This window comes from Anabrus simplex, chromosome 2 (assembly GCF_040414725.1).
Source record: "Anabrus simplex isolate iqAnaSimp1 chromosome 2, ASM4041472v1, whole genome shotgun sequence".
Taxonomy (NCBI): Eukaryota; Metazoa; Arthropoda; class Insecta; order Orthoptera; family Tettigoniidae; genus Anabrus; species Anabrus simplex.
Window position 1 is genome coordinate 638433037 of NC_090266.1, and position 24935 is coordinate 638457971.

The 24935-nt window shown below is 38.6% G+C and overlaps 1 protein-coding gene across 1 annotated transcript in view; it reads left to right on the forward strand.

Moving 5' to 3' along the window:
• The window catches only part of Nup188 (nuclear pore complex protein Nup188), a 752879-nt gene that overhangs the window by 305915 nt on the left and 422029 nt on the right, over positions 1-24935 (forward strand). Inside the window, exon 11 of the mRNA XM_067139287.2 lies at positions 16871-17255. Within this exon, the coding sequence (XP_066995388.2) occupies positions 16871-17255 (385 nt within the window). The remainder of the gene's footprint in view (positions 1-16870; positions 17256-24935) is intronic.

Here is a 24935-nt window from a genome sequence, read left to right on the forward strand (position 1 = left end):
ATTTAGGCCCGCAGGAATTCTTTTACGTGCCACCGACACGTGGCTGACGTATTTGAGCACCTTCAAATACCACTGGACTGAGCCACTCAGCCCAGCAGGCATTGAATAAATCACAATCTTATTTACAAAAGTTCATAAGCAGTTAACTTATTTCATTTATTAGAGGAAAACAGTGGCTTAAAATCAATTCACCTATCACGTTCCTCATTGTCACCTGACGTTTGGAGCATCGATGTCAAGAAGAAAGGTAATAATAATAATAATAATAATAATAATAATATGGCCTCAGCTACCGTGTGCAGACATTTCAATTTGACGCCATCTGGCTGTCTGCTCGTCAATTTCGACGTTCCGTTTTACTCTAGGCCCACTGGATGGCAGACCGAGTAAACCGAAACTCTCTTGGGCGTCTATGGCTGAGATTTAATTAATTTTGTCGGGTAAACACCAAATGTGTCACCAGAGATCTTTTACATGCCGACATCGTACGACATGGAGTGTGGAATGGACTTTTTCCGCCCTTCAAAAATCCGACTACCTCTGCCGGGTTTGAACTCGCTATCTTGGGATCCGGAGGCTGACACTCTACCACTGATCCACAGAGGCAGCTACAAGAAAGGTAAGTAGATTATACGCGAACCACAGGTTTCCTCTCGATGGAGAAGCACCACCAGTTCCTCATTTTCTGAATTCATTTATGCTCTCGGTGGAAAGCTGAACGCATTTTTTAAATTTACTTCAGTTCGTGGACACTGCAGTCATATTTTTCTGGAAGCCATTTTAACATAAGCTTTCTTTGTTACTGTTTTTATAATCACTCACTGTTACATTCTGCAATGCTGGAGCATTGGGAAAATCCCCAATTAAATTCAGTGTTTTCAATAGCCCACTTGATCTTGTCGCACAGAAATTGTAGCACCGATCCACACACTGTTGGATCCCGGGCGACACTGTTCGACAACCATATTTTTGAGGCATGCGGCACCAGAGAGTGTTCGACAGATGGCAACATGTCTCATGCCACACAGCCGCACGCTACATGTCGTGCCATGTTTCTTCACTTAAAAGCGGACTGCAGCATGCTTCACTGTCGCATACTCCATGTCACCCAAATGTTGCCTCAGTGGAATCCCGCTTTTATATTGTAATATTCATTATGACAGGTCCAAATACACAAACGTTTCGCTCCACATCTAAGTAGTAAGGACAAGGTGAATAGATTAGCCTTATGATCGGAAGACATTTACTAAGTGCATCCCCAACTTAACACGTTTCTTTAATCTTGAATTCTGGGCCTTTCCTATTGCCATATCCATCTATAAGTTGGTTTGTTGTTCCAAGACATCAGCCAGGAATCACTGCACCAGTTTCACTGACATATTTACAGACTTCAGACAGCCAAGCCTCTGATTGATGATTTAGAAAGTATGACATCACTGTCCTATTGTAACCACATATGTACATTTGTATAAGAAGCATCATCACATAAAATGAGAATAAGTACCATCACTGTGCGAGGTAATATAAATTCATGTCGCCATTGTGGGTGAAAATATCAAATCAGATGATAATGATATAGAAATATCAAATCAAATCTTCACTTTGAACATTTCAAGTCAAATGAAGCGTAACCAAGTTGATTCTAAGCGTTCATGACGTACAAATATCACAGCAAAAGGAGCAAATTCAAAAATATCTGCATAAGTGAGAAGTTTCAGTGTCCTGCAAGGGCCAGTCCTTATAAAGCCTCTGGACCACGCGGATTGCGTCCTTATAAGCAAGTAGTAGGTTTATATGCACTCCACAACTCCTAGCATCTTTCAAACAGTGATGCCCTTTTTAAAATTATTTTGAATTATCAGTGTTCTGATTGGTCACTGCAAATTCTACACACAATATGCTTAGCGCTACTCTTCTGTTTTATATTGATTGGTTACCTAGATTTCCTGTCTCTAACCAGGTTATTAAAACTGTACGATTCATTACATTCTGTTTTAACCAGTGAGCCTTCGCTGTCTTTGCACATATAGCTGTAGATTCCCCATTTCACATTGATGTGAGGAACATTAACTCGTACAATACATTCGGGCTTCCATCAGCGACACAATAAGTACAAACTCTCATAAGATTATTCTTTCACATTCCTTAATTCTAAAACATGCTCATAATGTCATAGTCATACATATTGTCATGAGTGTATTAAATTGCAATTGTTGTTGTTGTTGTTGTTGTTATTGTTGTTGTTGTTGTTGTTGTTATTAAGTGGACTGTGAGCAAAAGTTCCATGAAATGATGAGGAGAAAGTTAGTGGTGTCATAGTCCAGCTGTAGCGATGACGAATGGAATAATTTTAAAACTACTTTCATTAGTAGTGCAGAAGATGTCTGCGGAAGAACAAGCAGGAAAGTAATGAATAAAAGAACATCCTGGTGGTTTGATAGTGAAAGAGGCACCAGAAAAACAAAAGGCCAAGGACGTGAGGAATGTTGAAAGTGCCAGAAATAGGGACAACAGTCAATTGAGAGATGAGGGGAAAATACACAAGCTAGACCAAGAATACAGAGATAGGAAATTTGAAGTAAAGGATTGTAGGAGAAGTAAAGAAAAGTGCTGCAGTGAATTTACCCAAAAACTACAGGAAGATAGTAAAGGAAAGATTAGGATGCTGTACAGTCTTGTTAAAAGTAAGAAATCTGACAGAGAACATCAAAGCAATGTAAACACTAAATGGGTATATAGTCAGGAGAGAACAAGAGAGTAGAAATAAAATGAAGACCTATTTCGGTATACTCCTGAATGCAGAAAAAACTACTGAAGAGTTGAAGAAAGACAGGGGACAGACTATGTTACAATTACTTGGTCTGAGGTGGAAAGTGCACTTAAAAAAGATGAAAAGTAGTAAGTCAGCTGGAATCGACGAAGTTACTGCTGATAAGATTAATGCAGCAGCTATACATGAAGTCTAGTGGCTATACTGAAATTTGAGAGCAATATGATAAAAATTAGATTCTAGAGGTATTATTATCCCTTAATTAAAAAAAAAAAAGATGCAGAAGAAAGTGTAGCAACTATCAGGGTATCGCACGTCTCTCCCAAGATCTGAAATTAACGAAACCAGACTGCACGCTGTGATAAGAACCTGTCTTGGACTAAGAACAGCGTGGATCCAGAGCCAGTAGAAGATCAACGGACCTGATCTGTACTGTAAGGATGTTAATAGAACAGCACTGGGAGAGAGGAAAAATCCTAATTGTGGTGTTCTTAGACCTAGAAAATGCATATGATAAGGTGCCAGTCATATGGAAGTGCCCGATAGAACTGGAAGTGCCAGAATATCTTGTAGGCAAGGTCCAAATGCTGTACTGCAGCTGTAGGAGTTGTATGTGTATTAGATGATGGCCGTACAGAATGGTTTAATACGACACGTGTCCAACAAAGGAGTGCACTCTCACCATTGCTATTCATTACTGCCATGTACAGTATTCTTAAAAACCTCAAAAGAGAATAAAATGGAGAACACACATTGGTGTTTGCTGATAATGTAGCCATCTTGGGAGAGATGGAGTTACAAACTAGGCTGGATGAGTGGGTAGCCAAGTTCAAACAAGTTACTTACTTACTTACTTACTGGTCGGCACTCCAGTCCTTGTAGGTCCTTGGCATCCTTTATCACCTGCCTCCATTCATCTCGGTCCTCAGCTTTTCTTCTCCAACGTTTAACTCCTAACTTTCTAAGGTCATCCTCAACATCATCAATCCATCTTTTCCTGGGCCTTCCTCTCCTCCTCCTTCCATCAAGTTTCCCTATAAACACCTTTTTAACGGTGCAGGTTTCTGCCATTCTCTGAACATGACCGGCCCACCTAATTCTTCCCTGCTTAATTTTAGTAACAATATCTGGCTGGCCAAACAGTCCTTGCAGCTCTACATTTGTCCTTATTCTCCACCCATCCTGCTCCCTTACTGCACCGAATATCTTCCTTTCCCACCGTAACAGCCACTGTTCTTCTCTGGAGGTCATCACCCAGCATTCTGATCCATACATAACTATTGGTCTTAGTACTGTTGTGTATATTTTAATTTTTGTATTCCTGCTGACATTCCTGGATTTAAACATATTTTGCAAGGCGTAAAAGCATCGGTTTCCACTTGTTATCCTCTCCTGTATTTCCACGGAGGTTTTATTGTCCTCTGTTATTATAGAGCCTAGATATTTGAAAGATGTGACCCTTTGATATTCCTTCCCATTTAATCTTACTGGGGTCCTTCCTCTTACTCCCTCTGTATCTCCCATCTTCATATATTTTGTTTTGTTTATATTCACTTCTAGTCCTAGGTCCCATGCTTTCTCTTCTAATACTGAGTAGCTCTCTTCAAGAGCTCTTTCATTTCTTGCAATTATTGCTACAGCATCAGCATATGCTATCACTTGTACTAATCTGTTCAAAATGGTTCCCGCTGGGTTGATGGGCAATTGACGGATTACTTTTTCCAATGATAGGTTAAAAAGCAGTGTGGAAAGTACATCTCCCTGTCTTAGTCCTCTCTCCACTAAAAACTCCTCTGACAGATCTTGCTCTACTCTCACCTTGCATACTGTTGTTTTCAAAGTCATTTCTGTTAATCTAATCAATTTCCTTGGGATTCCAAATTCTTTCATAATCTTGTAAATTTTACTCCTATCTAGACTGTCATATGCCTGTTTAAAATCCACATACAGCTGATGTAGCTGTTTGTCATATTCATAAAATTTCTCTAGCACTTGTCGTAATATAAATATCTGATCCAGAGTAGAGCGATGTTTTCTAAAACCTGCTTGGTAATCCCCTAATATTCTTTCCATCCATAATTCCAATCTTAAGGCTAGTACCTTACTAAAAACCTTGTACGTTCCATCCAGCAAGGTGATCCCTCGATAATTTCCACATACTGCCTTATCTCCCTTTTTATATATTGGGTAAATTATAACCAATGTCCAATCCTTGGGTATTTCCTCCTTTGTCCAAACCTCCTTAATCAATTCATAAACAGCATTTTCTATTCCCTCTCCCCCATATCTCAACAGCTCTGACTCCATTCCATCTTCACCTGGGGCTCTATTATTCTTTAATGCATTAATTGCAGTTTTGACCTCTTCTAAGTCTGGCTGTTTTACTGATTCCTCTTCCAGTTCTATTTCTTCCCCATCAACATTTATATTTTCCTCCTTTCTATCATCTTCATTATTTCCATTGAGTAACTCGTAAAAATACTCCTGCCATCTTCCAAGCACTTTGCTTTTATCACCCAGAAGGTTTCCATCTTTATCCTTGAAGAAAATAGCTCTTGGTTGAAATCCTCTCTTAAGATCTTTTGTTCTTTCATAGAACTTTCGTACCTCGTTTCTATCCTTCACTTCATCCAGTTCTTCGATTCTCTTTCTTTCGAAAGCTCTTTTCTTATAACTTATCTGCTCTTCTTCATTTCTCTCTATACCCTTCTACTGTTTGTCTTGTTCTCCTTTGAAGCATTCTGTTCCTAGCATCATTCCTCCCTTGGATTAATGTTGAACATTCCTCATCAAACCATTCTGCTCTCTTTACCAATTTCTTCTTTCTCAGGGTACTATCTGCAACTTCACTGATAGTTGTTTTCAGTATCTCCCATTTATCTTCCACTTCTCCTTTCTCCCATAATTCCCTTTTTATTTCCAAAGATTCAGCCATTTTCTTTTTGTATTTCTCTTGCAATTCCTCATTTTTTAGACCTTCAATATTGTGCTTTGCCTTTCTTGTTACTTTTTCCGTTCTTGTCAAATCTATTTTTTGTCTGTACTTGACTCTAACAAGATAGTGGTCTGTATCTGCATCAGCACCTCTGCAGCTTCTAACATCCATAATACCTGATGCATGTCGACTGTCTATGATAACATGGTCTATTTGATTTCTTGTCACACCATCTGGTGAAATCCAGGTCTCCTTGTGAATGTTTTTCCTAGGATGCCAAGTACTTTTAATTATCATCTGCTTTCCACTCACAAAATCAATCAATCTCAATCCGTTATCATTACTTACTTCATGCAGGCTTTCTTTCCCTACTAAGTGTTTGTACACCTCTTCTCTTCCAATTTTTGCATTTAAATCTCCAAGGATAATTTTCACATCATGCCTTTGAACTTTATTAATTTCTTCCTCCAATTTAGTATAAAATGCATCTTTCTTCTCATCTTCTGCCTCCTCAGTAGGGGCGTACACACAAAACACAGTTACATTGAAGAATTTTGCCCTAATTCTCACAGAGCACATCCTATCATTGATTGGAGTAAAGTTGATCACGCTTTGCTTTACCGACTTATGTGTGAGGAATCCTGTGCCATTACTGCCTGCTTTTTCTCCACTGTACATCAAGATATGTTGTCCAGACATCATCATCCCTTGCCCTTTCCATCTCAGTTCCTGTAGAGCTGCTATTTTCACTCCATACTTATCCATTTCATTCCTTAATTCTTTCAACTTGCCAGGTCTCTTCAATGTCTTAACATTCCACGTTGCTAATATAATATCCTTTTTCCTTCTCTTTAGCCGTTTTTCTCACTGGTTCGTCACCAAGTTTTCCAGTCCTGCTTATTAATTCTTAAGGTATCCGTAACAGTTGTTTTTTTACGAGGTAGGGGAGTTAAGCCTACGCTCAACCCCCAACCTAGAGGACCAGGGTATCACTCTTAGTCTGGATCATCACCTTAGACCTGTCCGGCTTGGGTGGCCCTACCAGGAGCAGATGCTCCTGCCGGCATAGCTCTAAGGATCATTTGACCACGCAAGCCTCCAATAAACACCCGGCAAAATATATTTTGCCTTCGTCAAGGTGGTGATACCTTCGGGAGGAAGTTCAAACAAGTTAACACAACAAAAAACGTTTCACTGAAAATGAGAAGTGAAGATACTGAATGCCACATAAAGCTTGAAGGTGAAAACATTCAACGTGTACACATATTTAACTACCTGGGCTGCATGATTTCCAGCAGGGGTACTGCAGATAAAGGAATAGTAAATAGTGTGGCTAGCAGTTACAACTTCTACAACATTGTAGGATATCTACTTTCAGATAACAAGGTGCCCATGAGAACCAAGATGACTCTGTATAAGTCATACTTTGTGCCCATTCTCACATTGTCTAGAAACATGTACACTGAAAGAGAGAGAGGTTAGTAAACAGGCATGCAAAATGAAATTTCTATGAACTACCCTCCAGGATTATGTAAGGAACGATTAAATCAGAGTGGAAGTGGACTGGATAGAAGAGAAGCTAAGGACTTTGAGACTAACGTGGTATGGACATGTAAGAGAATGCCTGGCACAAGACCACCACATGCATGCCTAGAACTGAGCTCGATAGCTGCAGTCGCTTAAGTGCGGCCAGTATCCAGTATTCGGGAGATAGTAGGTTCGAACCCCACTGTCGGCAGCCCTGAAGATGGTTTTCCGTGGTTTCCCATTTTCACACCAGGCAAATGCGGGGCTGTACCTTAATTTTTTTTTTTTCTAGGGGTTTTACGTCGCACCGACACAGATAGGTCTTATGGCGACGATGGGATAGGAAAGGCCTAGGAGTTGGAAGGAAGCGGCCGTGGCCTTAATTAAGGTACAGCCCCAGCATTTGCCTGGTGTGAAAATGGGAAACCACGGAAAACCATCTTCAGGGCTGCCGATAGTGGGATTCGAACCTACTATCTCCCGGATGCAAGCTCACAGCCGCGCGCCTCTACGTGCACGGCCAACTCGCCCGGTGTGTACCTTAATTAAGGCCACAGCCGCTTCCTTCCCACTTCCAGCCCTCTCCCGTCCCATCGTCGCCATAAGACCTATCTGTAACGGTGCGACGTAAAACAAATAGCAACGTGCATGCCTAGAAAGGAGGGTTGAAGGAAGAAGACCTAGGAAGAGATGGCTACACCAGCTGAGAGAGGATGTGGAGAGAAGAGGAGGGAATTAAAGTCAGTGGTGTGAGAGTATTCATTTTTGGGTAGACAACGATGGCGATGACTCATTCAACCTTACCTGATATGCTGGAGGGGTTCTGTGATGATGATGATGATGATGATGATGATGATGATGATGATGATGATGATGATGATGATGATGGTCATTCTCAGTAATTACTGTGTTGCAGACCTGCATGTACATGATTTTCTGTAATGCAGTAGTCATTAATGCGTAATTGCATTCAGTAGACTGCATATCATATTGTGTTAAACCATTGCCTCAAGGCTCCATTGTACTGCCCTCTTCTCTGCACAGCATATAGAACGGTAGTTGAATTTGGAGACCACTGGTGTTGGTGCAAAACTTATTAATGTATGAAAAGGAAGGCTGCTAGTACTAGCCATGAAATTGTTACTACAATAACTTCCACAGTTACTGCCTATCCTTCTATGTACTCTTATTTTCTTGGCCATTCTTTTCCTACCTATGAAGTTTGAATAGTTTAAGCAACTTCACTTCTTTCCTTCTCTGAGGAGATTCTTAAAACATTTTCTTCCAGATGTTCATAGAAAGTTAAAGAATTAATAGTTTGGCTGTGATTATAGAGCTTAGTCTCTTTGAAATTCATGTGATATGGAATGTCACACAACTGTGATTCAGATTCCTCATAATACAATAGGTCATGTGGCTTATAATTACAAGATTAACACTTGCTTAAAGTCTAGGCTTGCTTGCTTACTTGATTTTGATGTTTTGAGTTCAGCATGCTTTTTTTTAGTGGAGATTATATAGAATGGTTGCATGTCTGTAGGATTGTATTATATTTACTGTATAAAGTTGCAAATTTAACAGGATGTTCTTTTATGCAATGATTCTGTGTTACAGTATTGTAGATGGTTTTGTATGTGTGTGTGTGTGTTTTAAAATTTGTAGCAGTGTCATCTAACAAATCATCATCAAACTAGTTTCCTGGGTCTAGTAAAATGAACATTTTTATACTGTAATCCAAGTAGACTTCCTTCTGGACCAGTTACCACTCAGACCCTTGTTTTATTTCATTGGTCCATTTATTCCCACAGCCCACCCCTTAATCTCTTGCTTATATGTTCCTTTTTTTTTTAGTCACTCGTAGGCTGTTTGATGGTTGTTGGTCCCCCTTACAAGACCAAACCATCTCGATCTGTCTTTGACTGCAGTCTCTAAGAGGTGTTGCACTATATGTTCTTTGCACTACACTTCTGATGCGATTTCTTCTGACCCATTGTTCTCAAGCATTTATTTTTTATTTTTTGATATATTGGTCAGTTCAAGTGCAGATAGCAGAGTACCAAGTTTGATTTTAATGGGACATTTATTCCAGTGAAGTTTTCTGATTAGATGGTAAAAAATATGTTCCTATTTATATTCTACTCAAGATTTTAGCAAATGCTTGATTATCTTTTGTCATCATGCTGCATAAATATTGGAAATGACTAACACTTTCCATATTGTCCCATCTGAAGTGGTATTTGTTTGTTTAGTAGACTGATAGGCATCTGGGCTGTTTTGGTGAGACTTTATTTTGAGGTTAAATTGTTTAAACATAATAATCCATTCTCTTGCACTTCCTGTTCATTATGGTTCTGTATTACCACATCAATGCCATTCCTTCTGCAGCCAGTCCCTGCTATGAATGGTGTGAAAATATTGCTCATAGGGTCAGCTGGTGCATGCATTTCAGTGGGCTTGGCAGACTGAAATGTAATAGCAACTTCTGGCTCGGTGAGGAAAGCAACGGGAAACTACCTCATTCCTCATTTCCCTAGTACGCCTCTTCAGTGATGCCTAGGCCATCTATGACAGCTGATGGCGAAGCTGTTGAGGATCCAACCAGCCTTCGGGCTGAGGACTAAACAAACAACAAACAAACATTACCACATCATCTGCCAAGGCAAGGACTTGTTGAGCTGTCAGACTCTCTTCATTATCTCATCCATTATGGTGACGAAAAACAGAGGTGATTGTGCCCTACCTTGTTTTACACCTTCTCTTGTCCATAACCATTCTGGTATCCACCGTTTATTTGGACACAGCTTTAGAATTGCTTAAATCATTTTGATCATAATCATTAATAGTGTTGATGCATGCCCATTTGCATGTCATTCTCATACCTTTTATATTCCAAAATTTCATGAGCTGTTTTGATATCTGGGAAAACAAAGATGACTTCTTTTACTTGCTCCCATTGTTTCTGCATAATCTGTTTGCTTTTCAGTTTCAACACAGTTAATATACAGGGTGTATCCAGACATGTGGGAAGTAAACAGGGGATGGTTATTTCACCCCAAAACAACACAAAGTCTCAATGAACATATGCCACATGATCGATCATTTATGAGCTAAGCCTGTTCGTTATTTGCTAGAATGGGAGAGAGTTCATATTTAGCATTAAGTTTAGGGTCAGGCTTGCTGTTACGGAGAATGCAGTACTTTGCCAGTATGTGGAACAAGGTAGTCATTGAGTACATGCAATGCTTGAAGTGTTTGAACATGTCCTACAATCAATGAGGTGGAGTGTCCAGGAGCATGATGGACATTTTGAGCACTTACATTAAAATGTAGTATCCCTGCTGGGATGCAAACATGGTAACAGACACTCAACAAGGGATGTGCCAGGTAAGGCTATTACCAATAATTCCTGTACAAAGTAGGAAAGTCTATAACTCGTTAACGATTGACTGCGTGGCACATGTTCCTAGGGGTCTTTTTGGGGTGTACTATCCAACCCCCATTTACTTCTCACATATTTGGAAACATGTTGTTAAGTGTTAGCCTGTAGAAACAAATGCGAGATGCAGAAAATCCAAGAAAATACCTGGAAGAGGTCAGTTGTTGCCCTGTTGCTTTTAAAACCATACTATTATGCTTCAAGCTGTGGTTCATTGGTAGCTGTGAATTTTTCATAGGTAATTCTATTACTTTCGGTCCATACAAGAAAAACATTATACCAGTGTAGTTGCTGGATTTCCTTTTGCTCCTTATGTTAAATAGTTGAGCTATAATCAATACCCTTTGTCCATCCTCTCAGGATTTTCTTTTTTCCTTGGTATAGTATTCATATCAGGGTACTATCTGTGACTGTCTGGCTGAGGGTCAAGCAGCCATTACCGAGCTTGACACCAAAAGAGGAAACCAACAGCTATAGGCAGAGGAGTCCTCCCTTTAGAGGCCAGGTGAAGCCTTTCTGTAGGAAATGACACCCAAATTCACAAGAAAGGAGAACACTGTTAACTGTTTAGATGGGGGAAGAGGATCCCAGTCTCAGTGGCATAAAAAACGGAAGAATTTCCTCCTCTGAGCAACTTGTGTACTTCAGTGAAGCAGTCGCAGAAGGTGTCTGTACACCTGAGGAGCAGCCTAAATTTACACGTGGTAGTATGTATGAAATGCCTCTGGGAGTAGCAACCCCACGGTAGTATGTATGAAATACCTCTGGGACTAGCAATCCCACTCTAATAATAGCCTAAATATGAACATGGTACTTATAAACTGGCCTCAGAAAGGGTTAGGGCGTACCCTGCCAGCGATATGCATGTCCTTGGGAGCTGGGGGAACTATGAAAAATGGGCGACCAGAAGCCAACATCTTGAAGGTCGGCATAATCAAGTATATGACCCTGACATGAAAGGCAGAAGTGATGTATTTTATGGAGAAAGAAGGTATAGAAATGATGGGGTTCAGCAAAGTTAAATCTTAGGTAGAAGGAAGGAAAGAAAATAATGAGGAAAGGATATACATTATACTGGAGTGATGGCTGAGAGGTGAAAAATGGAGTGGGCATGGTAATTTCAAAAACAGCTGGAGGAGTATATGGATATAGTAGAGTACATCAGTGATAGGATAATGAAAATTAGACTGAGAATGGGAAACAAAGTGAAGACTTCATACAAGTGTATGCACCACAGACAGGGAACAAAAGGATATTGAGAAATTCTTGGAGTAACTAGAAAAGGAGATAATTGATGTGGAAGTGATTGGAAATAAAGACAAGGAAAGAAGTAATGAGACCATACAGGTTTGGGAGGAGGAATGAAGGAGAGAAGCTAGTTTGAGTTTTGTGGGAGGAAAAATGATAGTACGCAGCACATGGTTTCTGAAGAAAAACAGCAGGAAATTTACAAGATAGAGCTGGGGTGAGAGAAGAATAAATCAGTAATTGATTCTTTTCTAGTGGAAAAGACAAATCATAAACAGTTTATGGATGTAACGGCTTTACCAGGAGAAGCATTCGATGGAGATCATAGAGATGTAATAGCAAAAATGAGAATGGGGAAAATAGAAAAATTACAGGAGACAAGGGATAGTAAAATAAAAGTGTAGACATCAAAAGATAAGAATGTACAGGATGAATTTCTGGAGGGACTGAAACAATAAATTCTTGTTTCTGAAGTAGAAAATGAGGGCGTTGAATGGTCCAGCTTTAAAAGGGATTTGTAAGTGGGGCAGAGAGTGCCTGTGGTAGAACATAGACGAGAGTAAAAGAAAAGGAGACATCATGGTGGTATGAGAAGGTGAGAGAAGCAGTGAAGGAAAAGAAAAAAAGCATGACAAGAATGGAAGAGATTAAAAAAGAAGAAAACAAAAGGAAGTATCGTGATAAAAGAAGGAAATTTAAGAAATTGGTAAGGGAAAGAAGGAAAGAAGAAAAGTTGGGAAGAATTTACATACAATATGGAAATGGATGGAGTTGGCAGTAAAAGAATGCTGCATGGAATTATAGGAAGTATTAGGAAAGAAAGAGTTTATACAAAGCTGATGGAAGAAGACTGGTGAGTGTTTACGAATCAAGAAGAAATAAAGAGAAGATGGAAGGGGTATTTTGATACACTGCTGAATGTGAAAAATTGTGCAGAGGATACAGTAGTAATATGGTGTGATTACTTAAGAGTAGATGTTTATATAACAATGTTAGAAGTGGAATTAGCAGTCCATAAAATGAAAATGGGGAAGGCACCAAGGATGGATGAAATTAGTGTTGAAATCATAATGGCTGCTTGACCTGTTGTACTACAGTGGGTGTACAGATTGTGAAAGTGCATATGGAAACAGAAATGTGTGCTAGAAGACAGGGGAAAGGGAATAATAATAATAATAATAATAATAATAATAATAATAATAATAATAATACCACTCTTTAAGGAGGGAGACTAAAAGGTATATGATAACTATAGAGAAATCTTATTCTTATCACAAGTGGCAAAAATACTGGAAAGGATATTAGAGAGGAGAATGACGAGAAAGGTAGGAGAGTTACAAGAGGAACAGTATGGCTTTAGAAGTGGAAGATCAACAGTGGACCCAATCCTTAGCACAAGGCAATTAATGGAAAATAATTGGGAATGTGGAAAGGATCGGGTCATGATATTCATAGATCTAATAAATGCACATGATAGTTTTCCGAAGGTTTGGGAAAATATGGTCAAAAAGAGATTGGGTACACACACTGTAGAATTGGTGCAGGAAGTGTGTAACAACTGTGTCAGCAGCATAAAGACTAGTTGGAAATGAAACTGGACTAAGACAGGAGAGAGTGCTGTCACATCTTTCATTTCAAATGGTTATGGATGAAATTATAAAGGAGACAAAGGAAGCATATGGGAATAAGGAGATGAATTGATTACTATTTGTAGACTGTCTTGTGGTATGTGAAACAAGCAGCAAAAAAGTACAAGAACTTGATGTACTGAATGAGAAAATTGAAAAGTATAGTATTGCAAATCAGTGCAGAGAAAAGCAAGACACCGGTGATATCAAGAGGAGAAATACAGGAGAAAGGCATTGTGAAAAATTGGTGGTCAAAACCGTGACATTGTTGACAGTTTTAAATACCTAGGGAGTGAGTTAATGCAGAATACAAGACTGGACATGGAGATAAGCAAGAGGGTGCAACATGCCAATGCATTCTACCAGAGAGCAAGAAACTTTGTCTTGTTTAAGGAAAAACCAAGGAAGTGTAAAGAGATAGTATACAAAATGTCTTATATACCATATTGACTTATGTGGCTGAGACCTGGACAGTGACAAGTAGGGAGGAGAGTAGAATTCAATCCATCAAAATGAAACATCTAAGAAGTAGGACAGAAAAGACAGATTGAGAAACGATTATGTGAGAATTGAGGTCAGAATGGAAAACCTAAATGAGAGAATTGATCGGAGTAAACAAAGATGGTTTGGACATGTAAAAAGGATGGAGGAGAGAATACCAAAATAGATGGAGATGAAGTTCGAGGGGAAAAAGAGTGAGAGCGAGGCATACAAGAAGGTGGATCGATTCAATAAAGAGGCGTGCAAGAAAAAGAAACCTGGACTGGGACAAAATGGTGGAAGGAGAGAGGAAGGTGAAATGCCCTGACCCGGCAGGAGTTTGGAAAGGGGAGAGGAGGAGGAGGATGATAATATTCATTACTCTGAATAGCCATTGAAAGTCCATGCACTCCTTCAACTGTGATCATGTGAGTACTTGGTTCATTTTTTCCTACTGCTTTGGCTTTACTTATATTCAATTAGGGTATTTTCCACTTCTATCCATGTAAGTGGGAATTTGCTGCACTGGATCATCACCATTATACAGTTCTTTAATTTATGCCTCATCTCATCCTTCCACATGTTTTTGATTTTCTCTGTGCTTTTATTTGTTTATAACTATTTCTGTTAATTTCCACTACTTGATATTGTAAATTTTTGGTCTTCTTGCATTCTTACTCCAACTTCTGCGTGGATTCAGTCGAGGACTTCTCTTTCTCTGCTATAATTGTTCTCTTAGCTCTTGGTCTGAAATCTGTATAAAGCTGACTTAAAGCTTTTATCTTCATTTCTCCCTATAGTCTAGCCTAGTGATTTCCTTTGTCTCATGTTATCCATGCTTTATACTTCTCCTTTATTACTGCATGGACAGTTTTCTTCCTTTGAAGGTTTATTTTGTTTGTTTTGTTTTTAATCTTGCTGTTGATTTTTCTACACTATTGATTTGAGTGTGTCCTCTTAAATCTGTGCCATTTCTCTTGTGATCCTAACTTACATTTGGCATTGGATCTCTGATTTTTCTTATTCCTTACTTTGACCTTTGGTTCACCCCTATTACTTATCTTCTTGATCTCTCGAATTGTGGCTACTATTAATCGATAGTCACTGTCAAAAAATATTCATGGCAGTATTTTTTTTTTAACCACAGGTCCGCTGTATCTGAGATGATGTACGCAATCCAGAATTTCTTTCCCATTCCAGTGTAGCTTGGGATCTTATGGCTCAGTTGTTTCTTAAACCATTTATTCTTAGACAAATATGAAGATAACTCTCCTTGGTTCTTGTTTATGTAACCATATAACTGCTATCACGTTTTCATACCTTGTCCCATGTCTACTAGGTTGCACGTAAAGATCTGTCATCATAATTAAGTTATATTGTTCCACATGCTCTTCCAGTTATATATTCAAGGCATCTATCTCCTCTTGGCTACATCCAGTCTGTGATGCATATTCTTGAACTATGATCATATTCTTGTCTGTATTTTCATTATAATTTCTTGTCTCGCATACACTATCTGATACAGCATTGATGTTATTGCTGACTGCAAATGATACACAGTTTCTTGCATCTTTTGTGTACAGTGTCGATACTGTTTATAAATTGGTGCAAATATTAATTTATAGGACAAGGAATAAGCTACTGGAATAATTTATCAAGGGAAATGTTCTATAAATTTTCAAGTTCTTTGAAAACATTTAAGAAATGGCTAGGTAAAAAATTGATAGGGATTCTGCCACCTGGGCAGCAGCCCTAAATGCTGATACTTGATGTTTGAAATTGAGGTGATACCCTTTTCACAATAACTTCGTACCTGTCCCCGTTTGCTTATTTTCACTTAATCCTAAGATCTCCATCTTCTTTCTCTTCACAAGATCTAGGATTTTCTCACATTTAGCAGTCAGGTTTATCATATTTAAAGTGACTACTTTTTATTTCTCCTTTCAGTAACTGTTTGTCTTCATCATTCCTAGCACCATTACAAAAATGATGGGGTCATTGATTTCTAGAATTTTTTTTCATGGTGTTCCATCTGTATCAGAGTCTAGGTTCATTGCTTACAGTGAGTATTTCTCTTGTTGGTTTGCTATATCTAACACAGATTTATTTCTGTTATAGTTTTTCTCACATACCCTCTGTAATATTCTTTTACACTTGCTGGTGTACTCGCATTCAAATGGGTTGCCTCCTGCACAAGTATCCTACATATTTAAGTCCTCCACCACTGTCTTCAATGCTAGTGATGTCTTTACTCATTATACTAAGTTTTGTCCCTCGATATTTCTGATCACTGGAGAGTGGATGGTCCAGTAAGTGTACAGAAACTGGACTACCTGTTAGTCCACAGGTTCTGTTGGGAGGTGTTCAAACCACTCCTTATCTGACAGCCCTGCTACCTGCTACCTGAGGACTCGCCCTCTACGGATTACAGTCCGGCTCCATGGCTAAATGGTTAGCGTGCTGGCCTTTGGTCACAGGGGTCCTGGGTTCGATTCCCCTGCAGGGTCGGGAATTTTAACCATAATTGGTTAATTCCACTGGCCTGGGGGCTGGGTTGATGTCATCTTCATCATCATTTCATCCTCGTCACGATGCGCAGGTCGCCTATGGGAGTCAAATCAAAAGACCTGCACCTGGCGAACCAAAGTCCTCGGGCACATCCCAGCACTAAAAGCCGTACGCCATTTCTTTTCTTTTTACGGGTTACAGATTATCCAGAGTTAAAGGGTGATTATTTTAAATTGCCAATAGAATGAATGTTTTTAATGGTTTCAAGGTCTTTCCCATTACTAAATGTATTTTTTATGTGAAGTGCGGTTAATTCTCCTAGAAATTTCTTTTTCCAGAATAAACCAAAAATTGAGGATACTGTCAAGGAGTACATGGATATCATCCTTCCTGGTGTGGTGTATGTTGTGGAAGAGGTATTTCCACGCTATCACAACTGGGGCTTCTCAAATGAAAGAGATTATGACCATATTACTCTTAAATGTGTTGGCATTTTCCACGAAATCTTGACATTGCAGTATGTTGATGGAAGAGATTCTGAACCAATTATGGATGAAGAAGACCTTGAAACAGGCCAGACTGAAGAAAATAACAAACCAGAAAAAATGTCAGAGAAAAATGAAAGAGAATCTGTGTCACCTCTCTTGTTGCTTCAAAAAGTTATTCTACACAACTTGATATATATGGATTCCAGCAGTCAACTTCTCAGAATCATTGCCTCAGGTATAGTTTTTGGTTTTCTTTTCATGCTCCCAGTGTTTAGAGTTATTTTGAAGTAAACAGTTTAAGTGAATTTAATTACATAGCATTTGTTTGAAATGGGAAAAGCATTGTGACAAATTATAGTGAGGTGAGTGTGAGTTGAGTCTCATTATGACCTCAGCTGATATACACAGTAACTGCCTGCCCAGTACAGACAGCAGCTAGATGGGTTGGGAATGACTCAACGTACTGATAGGTTGTTGCAGGTATTGGAACAATGCTGCCGCAAGTGCATCTCATAGTTACTCTATGGTGCATAAGGAAGGATCATAGAACGAACAAGATGATCGATGGAGTCCCACAGATACTCAATTGGGTTCAAGTCTGGAGAATTGGGTTGGGGGGGTGGGGGTTGCAGGGAAGTATTTAGAAGTTTAAGTTGTGCCCTTCCAAACACTGTTCTACATTTCTGGTTGTGTGACAAATTGCATTATCATGCTCGAAGGTCTCCTCCTCCCCATGGAAGGCAATAGGCATGTGTGGCATTCTGTGCTCCACAGATTTATTGTACTGATATATACTATAATGTACTTTGTTCACTCACAATACTCTTTTGCAATAGTGATACGCAAACAGTTCACACAAACTTGGACTTTTTCAGAATACTGTTGCCTTTGTGCTGGAAGCCAATAATTGCAGCCTTTTGCTACTCAGATAAATTGCCTCTTTTACGCATGACGAGTGGTTTGTATGCACATAGCTTTTTGGGGCCAGTGACCTAAATCCTAGTCCACTTAAAATAACAATCATCAGCCTCACCTCCTTTCAAGCTTCAAGATATTAGATTGCAGGCTTTCAGCACAGCCTGTCATTAATACAATGTCGTGGGCATAGGTCAAACTGCTTGCAAGATTTCTACCCAACCGAATCACTCCCTGCCATTTTATACCTTTCATTAAGTGATCCATGTAAATTATGAACAAAGGTGAATGACTATAGCCTTGTCCAACCCCTGAAACTGCTTTGAACCAAGAACTCATTCTATCATCAATTCTCACTATGGCCTGATTAACATAAATTCCTTTGATTGCATGCAATAACCTGTAATAACCTACCCTACAGCTAACTTATGTCTCTTAGTACTTTTAAAGTTAAAAATTTCACGATTGTTCCATATTGAGTAGAGAAATACAGAATATTAAACAGAAGGAAGGATCCACCTTCTCAATACTCTGTTACTAGGTTGAATCAATTAGAAGTTACAACCTGTTCATTTGGGAACGCTTTCAACACATTTGAAGTGTCATCATCAGTCACCTAGCAAGGCAGAGCAAAAATTAAATCATAAAGGTCTAAAAACACACAACTCAACGATCACAGTAAAAGAGAATACTTAGAATAATTAACACTATTTCGTGTCCAAGCAATTCCAGTTGAAGTTCATAACACAGTGATCACAGTCAAAAGAGTAAAAAGAACAACACTATTTTGTGCCGAAACAATTTCAGTTGAAGTTCATAAGCAGGTCTTGTACAATGTTGATGTGTTCCATTCACATATGAACACGTTTGATTAAATAACGAGTTACAGGACTTGTTCTGAGATGAAAACTCAAAGGATAACTCGTTATGAAATTGAACTTGTGATATGCGGTTATGTATAGTTGTTGCTAGGCAAGGTCTTGTAGGCATTTGTTTTTTCGGCGGAAGAGTGGAAAGCGATTTAATTGAAGTCCAAAGGAATACATTGTAGGACTTAATTTCAACAATTCAAAGCGGATATATAAATCTTAAAAAGAAATTTGAATCATTGAAAAAAAAAAAAAACAAATAAGAATATTTAAAAAACAACAAGAATTTTTTTTAAGAATTACAATGTGAGGTTCAATTCGAACAGCTTGCCGTGGTGATTGATGAATGTGTGTGAGATGATACACATAGAAAAAAGGTGGGAATAATGAGCGCTTATTAGAGGGTTGGAGGAAAAGGAGAAAGGAGGGGGGGGGGGGGAATATCTAAGGAGGATCATGGGGGCGTTGTGGAAGGGGCTAGTAGCATGAGAGGGTATTGTGTAAATTGTGAAAGATTGATCGCTTGCTTGTTGACATGAGATTAGTTAAAATGAAGATGAGAAAATCGAAAAGGGCATTAGGCTTCTCAGAAATATCATTCAGGTTAAGGTTTACTATCATTCAGGTTAAGGTTTTGATTGAAAAACTGGTCAAGGTGTATAACACAGTTTTCAGTGATGTCTAGGAGAGGGCCTTTATTTAGAGCAGGGCCTCTCACGGTGCATGCGCCTGGTGCATGCACTGTGCACGGTGCAAGAGAAGACTTTGCTTGGTTGCCCAGAGTGCAGACCCCCACTCCTCGATTTGGAGCAATAGCGCTGTCTCTCTCTTTCCCCACGCCTGTCTCGCTCACTTCCCCTGTCTCCCCCTTCCTCACTTGCTCCATAGCGCTCCAAATCCAAGCCAAGTTGAACTGAGCTTAGCCGAGTAGCCCAGAGACGAAGTGTTGGTCCGAGCCGAGTGGAACCGATGCACAGTGCACAGCGCTCTTGCGCCTCGATTTGCACGCATGAGATTTTGGGCATTTGAGAGGCCCTGATTTAGAGTGCTGCGAATTTCGATATCATGGTGTATTGTAGTGAACATATGTTTTGTGTCACGTGTATGTTGCTCCACTGCCAAAAATCTGTTGTATTTTATTGCATTAACATGTTCAAAGTATCTAATTTAAAACTTACGACCAGTTTGATCTATGTAAGGAGAGTTACAGTTATTGCATTTAAAACGGTATACGCCTGACATAGAAAAGACACTGGTTTAATTTAAGGAGTTGGAGTTATGTAATAATTCAAGGTTTCTATTATTAGTTCGAAAATAAATCATGGTGCTGTGTTTTTTGAAGACATTAGCAATACTGTAGGCATTTATATTGAATGTGAATGTGGACTAAATAGCTGGTTTAAGGATTATCTTTTAAGGGTGTTGTATTAGCAATGTTTAAATTTGTTAATAATTCGTTCAATAAAATATGTATTATAGTCATTAAATTTGGTGATGGAGTGGATGATATTTAGTTATTTAAGTTATCCTTCGATAGCAGATGTTTGAAAGGACTGTTAAACATACTGTTGTACGAGGCGCGTTTATGTGTCTGTGGATGAAAAGTCTTGTTTTATGGTATTAGCTGTATATGTGGGTTTTCTATAACTCATATGTAATAATGAGGAAGGTAATCTGCTTATTGTTATATCTAGAAAATAAATTGATTTGTTTGATTCTGTTTTAAGAGTGAATTTAATATGCGGATCAATTTTATTGAGGTTATTTAGAGTAGATGCTGCATTAAAACTCTATCATCTAGGGTCACAAATGTGTCACCTACATACCTGGCCCAAAATAATACGTGTTTAAAGTCGTCGTTGTTATCAATGAAATTGTGTTCTAAAAAATCTAGGTATATTTCCGCTAAGATCCCTGAGGCTGGTGAACCCATTGCTAAACCATCTTGTTGATGAATTTTTAACTTTAAATGATAACGCTTACCAAGCAAAATCCAAAGCCTATAACTACTTAGGCCTTAAAATCAAGATTGCTAAGCTGGGCAAAGACATTAATTTTCTCAAACAGTGTATCGCGCAAATTTTGACCCCAAATTTTCTTAGACATAACACTTTTAAACATTGCAATCATTTTGATTGTTCAAGAACACACAATTCAACAAGATTTGGTTAACCTTTTGAGTGCCGGCTGAAATTGCTTAGTATGGTGCTAAAAGTGCCAGGCCCAGTTTCCTAAATATCCTTTTTTGGAAGGTGCTCAACATTCCATTCTCCCATTTAGTATTCCAAAACTTAAATATAATTAATGGCGAGTATGTGAAAAAATCTATAACTTTTAAAACATTTTCTGATTTCTTTTTTTCAGTTTGACAGCCAAAAATGGCACTAAATATGATGTTTCAGTCTTATACTCAAATTGAAAACATAGAATAGTTAATAATTGGCAGAAAAGCAACATTTCATCCATCTGACTGTGTTCTTTTAGAATTGGCAAATAAATTAGCAAAGTACTACATTGCATAAAAAACACTATGAAAAAAAGACTAACTACAAGAACAATGAAACAAACCACAAAAACACTGCTTAGGACCCTGTACTTCCATGAGAAGCATTGTAAACTAAGGTGGATTGTCCTCACCTACCTTTATTTCCTTCCAGTCAACAATGTTTTTGTCATCACTATCACTGATATTATGACCATTTGCACCATTATCATTTTCCTATGATATTCCTGAGTCACTATCACATTCACTATTATCAAACTCGCTTTCACTTTTTTCACAGTTCGAGAAAACTTCCCGTTCCTCCAAGGATTCACTTAAAACAGCGCTAATTTCTTGTTCTTCAAGCCAAGCACGTTTACTGCTGGATGCTGCCATTTTGTATCTCAGTCATCTGTCCCTCACTCCAAAGAAAATGTGATATTTCAAAGCAAAATAACTACAGACTCTTCCAAGTGGCCAAATGAGGAAGCTAGAGGACGCTGCTATTGAGAAAGCATGACATTAGTGCCATCTAGCGATTGTAGAAGGAACTATGTCAAGTTAAATGAAGCATTGATTATATCAACGCTTGGAAATTATGCGAGAAGTGCCGGCGTTGATATAATCAACGTTGACTCTCAAGGAAATTAAATTCCTTTATAAGAAATCTTTCCTGAAGAGTCGTCTTTGAGTCTCACCTCGAAGCAACTCGCCTAATATCAAGCGCACAATGGGACTTAACTTCAAACCTATGTAGACGATAAGTAGGGACCTGAAAAATTAGCATCTATTTGTTTCGAAATTAGCATCTATTTTTTCCAAAATTAGCATCTATTTACAAAGTTAAAATAGTAGCATGGTATTGTTAATTTTAACGATTCCAAGTTTATGAAGTGCAATTATTGTTCTTGGTTCACACACAATACAAATTCATTGTTCATACAAAAGCACTGTTAGTACTTCGGCATTGCTTTTTTTCAAATTGCACTGTCTGTCTGTCTGTAAGCACTGTGTTTTAATGAGACAACACATGCTCGCTACCTACATTGTTCGTTGGGGTCCACAACAACTCAAGACAGTATTTAGCAGATATGCTGCTCTGTCTGAACTGCAGTTAATGCAAGCATGACATCACATTTTTCACTTTCTTTCATCTCGGTTTGAATTGCATGTTTAAGAGAACAGTAACCAGACCAGATATTGTTTCGTGAAAGATCTGTTACTCCAAACAATTTCTCAAGCTCATTTAATTTATCAGTGTTATTCAAAATTATATTTTTTGGATACAAAGCTTGAGAAATTGACATAAATTGCTTATGGTTGGGATCTTTAGCTATCGATGTGGCTAGCTTGCATTGTGAAGAATGAACAGCTTTTTACGAATGTGTCTCTACATGCAACCTGCTGTAGAGGAGTGAGCTTAATCAAAGCTTCATTAGTTGCCACAGAAAAATTCCCCTCACAAATTAAGGTAAAACTGGCGTCAAGGTTATGCAGTTTGGGGTAAAGGAGACGAGAGGTAGGGTACAGAGACCTTTCAAGTTCAGTAAGGAGGTCAACCAATCAAGCTGCATGATCTGTGACAAAAACCATGTGGAAGTGAAGCCTATTCACTTCTCGGTCACTCAGATCAGTCAGGTACTTAATACCATGGTTGTTGATGTCTTTCATGTCAGACATCTTGAAAAATGTAACATCATCAGTAAAGTAAGCACTCCAATAGAAGACAGCCTGAAACTAGCTGTTCCATCAGGTTATGACAGGTGCAGGAAAAAGCTTTGCTTCCTTTGAAGCACCATACTTCGATGTTAAGAATTGTAGATAATTACATTTTCGCTTTCTTGTGTTCAAAAATGCAGACTGTAGCATTGCAACCACATGATTTAAATCCGTCATCACTGCGACCCAACTATTGCCAACCAAGCTGATCTTATGTGTGCCAACCAAGCTGATCTTATGTGCCCAGCACTGTACATGCATTAAATGATCCCCTATGACCACACTTAACGTTTCGTAACACCAGGTCATGTACGGGGCACTGTCACTAACAAACACTTTAACTGCATCATATGGTACACTACAACTGCGCAGAGCTTCTAAAACAGCACGAGAGCAGTTTGTAGCATTTCCTGCATCAACATAGTTCACAGAAACAACGTGCAGCTCTCTTTTCGATCCGGCTGGAACTTGGAATATGATGATAAAAACACGACGGCCCATTCTATCTCTAGTTTCATCAGAGTATGTTGATGTTCTTCCCCACTAGAGCCTCTGCTGTTCTTTTCTGGTGGTCAGATGCAACTTCTAGAAAGGAAGAAAGACCTCAAATTATAACAAAATAATTTAAAATTACTGGATCAATTGGGTACGGGTAAGATAGTTTGATATGGAAATCACACTCAAATTCGGTATCCTTCAATTTTGCGCGTGATTTCAATGTCGTAATACCTAAACAGTACCCGATCAATGAAATCGAAACTTACCCGGTAAATATACTTGACTTAGAGTTCTCACATATGGCAGCTCTTCATTTGAAACCTCAGTAATCCAGGCTCTTAGCTCTTTGCTTTCCTGCTTTTCCAGATGTATATTTGCTTTGGCAAATACTTCAACTGTGCGTTTCGAGAAGTTATCTCTGGAAATTTTTCGTCCTTTACAACTATCTGTGTAAGCACAGAAGATTGCTTTCTTTGATATGTACTAGCAGCAGGGATTGAACTTTCGTTATCGCGTTGCTTACCGATGTGTTTTTCAGATTTAACATGTTTCACCATGCTATCCTTTTTTTCCCACCCAACTCTGCAATTACAATACTTGCAAAACACTGTTGCTGAATCCGTGGCATATAAATCATCCTTTGCATATTGCTGAGCCCTTTCGTGCGCAGTTTTTGACGTGCGCTCCATAACCTAAACAATCGCTCGACTTTCTACTCTTCATTAGTTTCAGTTTTGAACAACAGGAAAACAACGCTGTGCCTATCTCATTTCCATGACACTCAATTTACATTTTGATAATAATCGATACAGATCTTATTCCCCTTCCTATTCCCATTGTAAATATTGATTAAAGCCAGCAAGCAGCAATCGATTGGCTACTTTTCTTCATTAATCGGAACAGTCGAAAGATTTATGCATCATATTTTGAGTATTTCTGACGATTTTGCTGAAATATGTTGTTTTCGCCAGTAAAATACCACAGTTTTGCAGAATTTGCACAAGAATCGCATATTCATACTAATTTAGCATTTTGGGTTACAATTCGCATTTTGTCCCACTTCTATTTATGCGTAAAAATTATTTTATTCCACATTAGAATTACCGTAGGCTTGGATTCAGTACAAGATTCAAAAATTTGCATTTATCGCAAATGTGATTTTTTTTTTTCAGGTCTCTAACGATAAGTTATTCATTACACTTTCCAAATAGCAATCAGCTTTAGATAGAAAGCTCAACAATCTGTAAAACATCTGTATGACAAGAACACCTTTTATTAAATTATCTAAAGAACCGAAAAATCACTAATATAATTGGTAATTTCCATTCCCCTGTTGTCAGCTTATCTAAGACAATCCTAGATGATAATGACAACTTAATCCTCTCAAAAGGCCCTAAACATAACTGGCCTAACTTAAATAAAAGTAACACAG